General features: G+C 43.5%; 1 protein-coding gene across 2 annotated transcripts in view; it reads right to left on the reverse strand.

Moving 5' to 3' along the window:
* WDTC1 (WD and tetratricopeptide repeats 1) overlaps positions 1–8,402 on the reverse strand; it is a 35,277-nt gene extending 26,875 nt beyond the window's left edge. Inside the window, exons 1-8 of one of the 2 annotated variants that reach the window (XM_073666192.1) lie at positions 8,248–8,402; positions 6,825–6,944; positions 2,885–2,968; positions 2,734–2,780; positions 1,487–1,598; positions 965–1,152; positions 684–866; positions 502–593 (exon numbers count right to left, since the gene is read on the reverse strand). In XM_073666192.1, the coding sequence (XP_073522293.1) occupies positions 502–593; positions 684–866; positions 965–1,152; positions 1,487–1,598; positions 2,734–2,780; positions 2,885–2,968; positions 6,825–6,875 (757 nt within the window). In that variant the 5' untranslated portion in view covers positions 6,876–6,944; positions 8,248–8,402. The other variant, XM_073666193.1, reaches the window with a different exon arrangement.
* Positions 8,403–8,981: the final 579 nt, after the last annotated feature.

Raw genomic sequence — 8,981 nt, forward strand, 5'->3', positions numbered from 1 at the left:
TTGCTGAGCACGCCAAAATACTCGGCAAGCACCCGAGTGTGCTCGCTGGAAAGGGTTAATGAAACATACTTGCTCATACACTATAGGCCAAGCTTCCATAGCTATTTCTGTACTTGTTTGATTGCTCATATGTGGTCTGCTCTTTGTTTTTCTTCAGCCCATTTATACGGAATGGTAGATTGTGGAAACTCATGTTACTAAATGGGGGGCATACAAGCAGTTGGACCTCCACCAAAAGCCTCATTTTTTTTTAAAGAAATGTGTATTTGGAATACTCAAATACATTTTGTTATGTTATTTTGTGACAACTTTTGATGTGCTCTTCAGCTGTCTTTGCCAATGTAAACTTGGATTAAATCAGTAGGTGTGTGTTTGGGCCATTACAGTCCAGTCTTCAGTCACTCCCCAGTTAGGTTGACAGATACTGATTAAAGTCCCTTCACTTCAGCAATCAGTGGCTGTTTCAGCATCTTTACAGAACACAGAGAAATAGACTCTCACCTGCCACATAATACTGTGCAGCTCCTTCTGGAATTGGTCTCTGTCTTGAACAAAAAGTGTGAAGCCCAGATTGTGTCTGCTGGAGATTCTTTCTGTAGTTAAGAATATAGTATAGGTAATCTACCTATCCTTGCTATGAGAAATACTCTGTGAACTACCATTCCTAACCAGCAATCACTCACCGGTGACTGTGGATCATGCGGATATCATACAGTCTCACAAAAGGCCCACTGGCTCCTACCGCCAAGCAGTTGTTATCCTGGGGGCTGATGCTTACACATTTTGCTTCCACCAATTGGCCACAGTATTCTGTTAAATCTACCAAAACATCAGAGTGGGTGCTGCTCTCTCTTAAGTCATACTGCCTGAAGAAAAAGACAACACACACATGATCATCTAGTTACATTAAATATGGTTATACTCCATGAAAAGAAAATCTAACATCTCAGGAGAGTTTTCTCACCGGATCAAGCCATCCTCTGCTGCACTCCAGAAAGTGTTCGGCCACATTGGGGCAGTGGCAACTCGTTTCACTCGGTTAGTATGTTCAGAAAAAACATGGAGTGTTTCCTTTGAGTTAACATCATGGACATGAACCTTGGCATCTGCTGCTCCAGTAATTAAGATGCGATCTCCAGTGTGTGGAAGGAACTGATAGAGAGAATATAGAAAAATGCTATACAGTAATATTCCTTTACTCCTGGTTATTGAGCGGTCATAGAGAACTATGTGTTTATTAATCAGTAAAGTTTCCATATTTACTGTACTGCTTCAGAGCTTGTGAAAATCAGAATTACAAAAAGTTTTGTGCCAGAAGGAATTGCTGGATTATCAGACTTTTGAGATTATCAGATTTACCTGCAGTCCTTTGTAGAACTACTGATAACTCATTACGATGAGATGTGCCAAGTGGCCATATTAACCACATCCATATATACTTAGATACAGACACTCACCAAGAAAAATTCATTGCATGGCTGCTCACCTTAACAGAAAAGATGTTGGCAGTGTGACCTGTGTGCATTGACAACAATTTCTTGTGCCGAAAAGGATCCCACAGCATCATATGCTGATCATCTGAGCCAGAGGCCAGCAAACTGGACAGGGATACAGTGAAGAAGAGAAACTCATTACATAGCGGAAGAGGTCATATCACAATGTATTACAATCCAGCAGTACATAGAAGTCCACACATGCAGAAAGGACAATAAAGCACGTTATATTATAAGCTAGAAAAGGTACAGTGCAGATATGTCCAAGATTGAAATATCCATTTTTAGAGAGTCACTGTTATTTTATAAAACTTTTACTGGGAGAGATGTGTATGTTTTGTACAAAGTGATGTATGTACTCTATACACACCCAAAGAGCGCTGACAAATGCCAGGACACAGTGCTCACCAAACTGCTTGAAGCCTTGAATCTCTAAAGATCAAACTTCAGCCATGTCGCTATAGCAGAGGTTTAATTACAGTTAAGGGGAACCTGTCACCAGCAAAAACGCCATTAACCTGCAGATATGGGGACAATCAACAGGTTAATAGCGTTACTAACCTGCCCAGTGCCTGCATGTAGCTGGATGCTGGGAGGAGAAAATTAACTTTATTCACCCCTGGCAGCATTCGTGTTTCAGTTGTGGGGGCGGCGCCAGCACTGGTTCAGTCATTGCTCTGAGTATACAGAGATGCAGCTGTAACCGCACCCCCTGGCACTGACTGACACTGGCTTTGCATTAGGGCCAGCTGTCAGTCAGGGCTAGGGGCGTGGTTACAGCTGCTGTTCTGTATATTCAGGGCAGTGACTGAACCGGCGACAGCACCGCCCCCATACTGAAACTGAATGCTGCTGGGAAGCATAAAGGTCATTTTCTCCCCGCAGCGTTTGGCTACATGCAGGTGCCGAGCAGGTCAGTAACGCTATTAACCTGCAGATTAAGTCCATATCTGCAGGTTTAGAGCGTTTTTGCTGGTGACAGGTTCCCTTTAATCTTTTGCACACCAAAAAAACCTTGAAAATATAGACAGACATGAATTTAGGCCATGTCTGAAACTACATTCTTGACTCTGCGACAGGTTTCTGTCTGAAGCCCCAGAAGAACCTGGAAAGGGGGCTCAGACGTGGTCTGAATCCAGCCTAATTATATAAACAATAAAGTATTCCAGTAAATGGATATTAATCAAACACCAACAACTACCGTACATAGAAAACATACAATCATGAAAATCATACTCACTCTCCCTTTTCATTCCATTCAAGACAATTTACACAACCAGAGTGCCCCTATGAACAAAAAAAAACACAGGTGTTAAACATATCTACTTGAACCTATTCCCTAATTCATTTCTTTCCTTAGGATGCCAGAGCGCATATTTTTTTGCATATACCTGAAGCTCTGCTTCTAGTCCTAAGCGACGAATAAGTGGATCAGTTACATGATGATGTCTCTGAAAACTTCTAGCTTGTCGTTCCTAAAAGAAAACCAAACTTTTCAGAATGTCACAACTTCTTCTGAGGCATATTAACATGATAAGACTAATATGTTATGTGTAATCTTAATAAAAACAAAAAGAACAGCACAAACAGGGTATGAGCAGAAGTGGCAGATCTAGAAATGCAATATTTCCAGAAAAGCTGAATGATCCCTCATTGCACTGGGTTTTCCTAGATACAATAACATATAAACACATTGCCCAACTTTGCCTGTGTTGTTTACCTGTGTGAAAAGCCGGCATGCCAAATATCTGCCTAGGATGACAAACTTCTACACCCCCGACCAATCCGAATTGCAAATTATCATTGTACATAAAAAAGTATGGTAAATTGTTCAGTAAATTTCCATTAATCGTCAACAATATTGGAAGGTTTATGAATATTTTTACATAACCAAGTACTTCCAAAATGTTAACAATATGAATATTTACTGCGATGTAAATACAGAAACCTATACAAAACAAAGTGAACAGTGACACTGTGCAATAAAGTGCCATGTGCATAGTCGCGGTGGTGAATTGGCTCACAGAAAAATTGACATTCTGTGAGCCATTTTACCTGAGTGACTATGCACATGGTACTTTATTGCACACTATTATCACTTTCCTTTTTTCATATACTTTTTGATACTGTATCATTTATGTTTTATTGTCTGTAAGAGTGTACCTTTTTCATTATTGAACATATGACATCACTTTAGTGGAATTGCCTACTTATATTTATTTCAAATATCAATTTTATTTATATGACTCTATTGATTATTATGTCAGTCACATGGTTTGTATCCCAGTGCCAGATTGTGTCCTAGTATGTATGGAAATTGTCTCTTCAGAGAGGAAGAGGACTAAAACTCTAGTGTCACCCATTGGAAGTAGCAATCCTAAAAGTCAATATCAACCCTTTAACGAGCCTTGCAATATGACTGCGCATTTTTAAATGTTTATATTTGTTTTGTCTAGGCTTTTATAAAGATTTATATTGTTAACATTTAGGAAGTGCAACAGATATTTTGTACAGGTCTTTCCTCTCTTTTTGGATTGAATTTTTGGTTACCATTACAGCAATAGTGAGTGTTGACTATAACAGGTCTCTGCACTACCCAATGAATGGAAGCAAGTGGTCACATGAAAGATAGAACTTCATTTTCTCCCTGTAGCCACTGCTTCAGTAAACAAGCCTAACATGATTTAAAAGCGATTTATCTGTACATTACTACTGTATCTGCAGTTTACAGGTTCCCATTAAAGTGTAACTAAACATATAGAACAACACTTCCACCTTGAACTGTCCTCACACCTCTCCTCATGTTCCCTCTTCAACAGCTTACAATCTGGCTTCCGACCGCATCATTCCACTGAAACTGCCCTGACTAAAGTCACCAACAACCTACAAACCGCCAAATCCAAGCAACACTACTCTGTCCTCCTCCTTCTGGACCGGTCATCTGCCTTCGACACAGTCGACCATTTCCTTTTACTACAGACTCTCTCATCTCTTGGCATCACGGACTTGGCCCTATCTTAGATCTCTTCATACCTAACATTCAGCGTCTCCCACTCACACACCACCTCCTCATCTCACCCCCTATCTGTCGGTGTCCCCCAAGGTTCAGTTCTAGGGCCCCTGCTCTTTTCCATCTACACCTTTGGCCTGGGTGGGACAGCTTGTAGAGTTTCACAGCTTTCAGTACAACCGCTGTGCTGATCACACAGATCTACCTCTCTGGACCCGATATCAACGCCTTACTAATCAGAATCCCACAATGTCTGTCCGCTATTTCATCCTTCTTCTCTGCTAGATTTCTAAAACTTAACATGGAAAAAACTGAATTCATTACCTTTCCCCCCACCTCACTCAACCCCCCCCCATCTGACCTATCCATCAAAGGTAATGGTTGCCCGCTCTCCCCAGTCAAACAAGCTCGCTGCCTCTGGGTAACCCTGGACTCTGATCTCGCCTTCAAACCACATATCCATGCCCTTTCCACTTCCTGCCGACTCCAACTCAAAAATATCTCCCGCATCCACACATTCCTCAGCAAATACTCTGCAAAAACACTAGTGAACACCCTCATCATCTCCTGCCTCGACTACTGCAACCTCCTGCTCTGTGGCCTCCCTTCGAACACTCTTGCACCCCTCCAATCTATCCTAAACACTGCTGCCCGACTAATCAACCTGCCCCCTGCTATTCCCCGGCCTCTCCCCTCTGTCAATCCCTTCACTGGCTCCCCATTGCCCAGAGATTCTAGTTCAAAACCCTAACCCTGGCATACAAAGCCATCCACAACCTGTCTCCTCAATACATCTGTGTCCTAGTCTCCTGGTACTTACCTGCACACAACCTCCGATCCTCACAAGGTCTCTTTCTCTACTCCCCTCTTATCTCCTCTTCCCACAATCACATACAAGATTTCTCCCATGCATCCCCCCTACTCTGGAACTCTCTACCCAAACACATCAGACTCTCGCCTACCGTGGAAACCTTCAAAAGAAACCTGAAAACCCACCTCTTCCGAAAAGCCTACAACCTGCAGTAACCACCGATCCACCACATCGCTGCAGGACCAGCTCTACCCTCACCTACTGTATGCTCACCCATCCCTGTAGACTGTGAGCCCTCGTGGGCAGGGTCCTCTCTCCTCCTGTACCAGTCGCTGACTCGTTTTGTTAAGATTATTGTAAGTGTTTTTGCTATGTATACCCCCTTTTTCACATGTAAAGAGCCATGGAATAAATGGCGCTATAATGATAAATAATAATAATATATGTATATATGCTCATGTAGCTCTTGTAAAGACAAGTTTAGTAATACCTTTACCTAGCCAGTCTGTTCCTGAGAAATCAGAGCTTGAATGGATATGCAGATTAAGCTGAGGTGCTTTCGGCATGTCCAAGCACTTTTCACGGTTCTGTCACTCCGGCTCTATTCCCTGCCCAGCGCCGCCGCCTCCTGCTTGACTGACAGCTCCGTTGCTTGAAATCACAAAACAGAAGCTGCCAGTCAGGCAGGACAGGAAAGCGCTGAGCATAAAATAGAGCTGGAGTGACAGAGGCTCTGGGAGAACTTCCATGTGCGAAGAGCAATTCAGCCTCATTGCATATCAATTAAAATGCTGATTCCTCAGTAATGGATGAACGGACACAAAGGTATTGCTGAACTTCTTTTTATAAAAGAGATACGTGCACATATAAATAGTTTGGGGGTGAAATCCTGCTGACAAATTCCCTTTAAGGGGTCTTTCATGTCTGTGTTTCAAGTACGTGTGGTGACCGTTTTCACACGTACTGATAAGGATTTTTTTATTTTATTCTTATTTTTACAGGTTTTGGACACAGCGGGAGCAGAATACTATACTCTACATTGTCCCTTGCTAGTGCTGATCGTAGAGCCGGCAGGGGACAATGATGAGGGCAGCGTTCAACACTCAGCGCTTACTGTACCGCTGATTCCAGGCGTGATACTGATGCGGCACACGTTTGCTACACGTATCATACCCACGAACATCTCCGGTACTGTTTTTTCCAGTATCAGAAATATCTGGATGTGTGAAAGAGGCCTAAGAGTGTAAATGGTGGGATTTATTCCTTAGTTGAGAAATCATTAGGTATAGGAAAATACATGGAATAAGCCTGCAGATCTGCTATTCAGCCTTAGCTGTAAAAGATGAGTGTCTTAGAGTATGTTTTCACTGCGTTTTTTTTTATGTAGATTTTGAAGCAGATCTGCATCAAATACCATGTAAAAAAAAATCATTGTGAACATACCCCTAATCAGAGACAGCCCATTAAAAAATTAATTTTCTTTTACATTTTTCAACAATACAAGGCATACCCCAATCTGCCTGAGGATGAGATCCTGAGCAATGTTGGTTCTATCCATCATCAAGTTCAAACACAGAGCTCACGACTCCAAGGACTGAAACTGTACCATTGCCATTATCATTACATATGCCTGCAAAATAGAAAAACAAATTTACATTAAAAAGGATTCCATAACTTGACATCCAAGTATGGCTTATGCACAGTACTCACAACATGTATAGCAGTAGCATTCAGAGGGGTGAGAGTCCATTAAAGGGTGCCTCCTCATCATTAGGGTTAAAGAGGTCCTTCCACTGTTTAGTTTTTCATTTAAACTGAGTACCTTCTCCTACTGGTGTTCTTCCATGAGAACAGTTCTTTTATTTTAGGCCACGGCCCCACTATCAGTATTTGGTCAGTATTTTTTCTCAGGAGTGGGAGCCAAAACCAGGAGTGGGTGATAAATGCAGAATTGGTGACTTGTTTCTATTATACCTTTTCTCTGATTGTTCCACGCGTGGTTTTGGCTCCCACTCCTGAGAAAAAATACTGACCGAATACTGATAGTGGGGCAGTGGCCTTAAGCTGTGCCCCTCCATTCCAAAATTACGCCCACCAGTAACAATGGTGCAGATTTCCCCGTCACCTAAATGGCCGTACGTATACCAGAACTTTTCTTTGTTTAGATTGGTCAGCATCATAGGAGAAATAGGAAACGCCCACAGAGTAGTTCCCACGTATACGCCCAGTTGGTTGACGGGAAAATCTGCACCATTGTGACTGGAGGGCACAAAAGAAAAGGAAAAACTGTTCTGGGATCAGAAGGAACAACACCACTTGGAGGGGGTACTCAGTTTAAACTAAAAAATCAGGGAAAGGTGATCTTTAATAGCATATTAAAGAGCTATACACGCCTGACCACTTCTTTTCTGCAGCCTCTGGTAGAAAGCCCTATTCATTTACACTTCATACACATATATGACTGCTCTACTGTCTATTTCTTCATATTCTCCATTTCAAAAACAAAGATTATTTCTGCAATGCCACTGCCAACTGCTGGAGCCAGTAGAGAATAGACAACGGCGGGGTGTACTTACTTATGTGAGTATAGGAGGCAATACCCCAAGACCTGGGGCACAATGTCACGTCAATGAAAGAGTGCAGAGGAATGTGAAAGTGCTGAGCCCCCACCATGAGCCCGGCACCTAAGTTTTGGAAGTAGCCTTGCCATTAGTAAATGCACTGGCCATGGAGCTGCCTGTGATAGAGCCACAGCCAGAAGTTTCTGCAGCGCATTCCCACTACACGCATAGCTCACCTACACAGCCCCCAGCCTATGCAGCACACGCCCTGGCGCAAAGGCTACCGCATGCAATGTGTGTGCATAGTCCCCTAGCCATGTATGTGCATTCACCAGCCAGCAGGCCGCTGACAGCCCAGTTACCCGTGTTTACCTCTCCGGGTGTCTCTCAGAGCAAGCACCCTCCAACTACGTAATCACCGTACTGGAGTCATCGAGTCCAAAGACTACGCTACGTAAACGGCGCACATGCTTGTTCAGGAATACCCCTAGGCTTGCTAACGTAACACTACGGCTCCCTGGCAACGTGAGGAGGAAAAGGAAAGGCCAAGTAAACCAATCACAAGCTTAGCTGTAAGACTGACAGCTCTCGGAACCAATAGGCGAGGTGGAGCAGATCAGCTGTTAGGTTAGGTTGGCTTGACAAATCAGCAATTGCGCAGTTACGCCCGCACAAAGCGTCATGGAAGTTGTAGTTTATATTCGAAATGACCTTTACATACGTAGCTCTAGGAGCGCGGCTCGTCGGTGCAGAGCGGGTCCTTGTGTCCGTATGTGCCGGGCCCCGGGTTGTGCACTAGCACACGTGCTTATACACAGTGATGGGAGCCAGCACAGACTGCGCTGTGTACCGGGAGCAGCCCCAGCAGACACCTGCGCTAATGATGGGGGTCGGGCTACCAGTGCAGAGCAGGGTCTCATTGTGGCCCTGTTCTCACCTGCTATTTTGGCCACAGGAATTGGCTGGAGGCTTGTACTCTGTCCATTATGTCTGACAGGCGCAGCCACAATGATCTAGCACTTAGCCCACAGACTACAACCTATTAAAGGGGTTGTCCACTTTCAGAGCATGGGCCCCAGATGTCAAATATTTAATAGCAGAGTGGG

Source organism: Phyllobates terribilis, unplaced genomic scaffold (assembly GCF_046119375.1).
Source record: "Phyllobates terribilis strain yellow unplaced genomic scaffold, ASM4611937v1 Scaffold_2__4_contigs__length_985480577, whole genome shotgun sequence".
NCBI classification, from domain to species: domain Eukaryota; kingdom Metazoa; phylum Chordata; class Amphibia; order Anura; family Dendrobatidae; genus Phyllobates; species Phyllobates terribilis.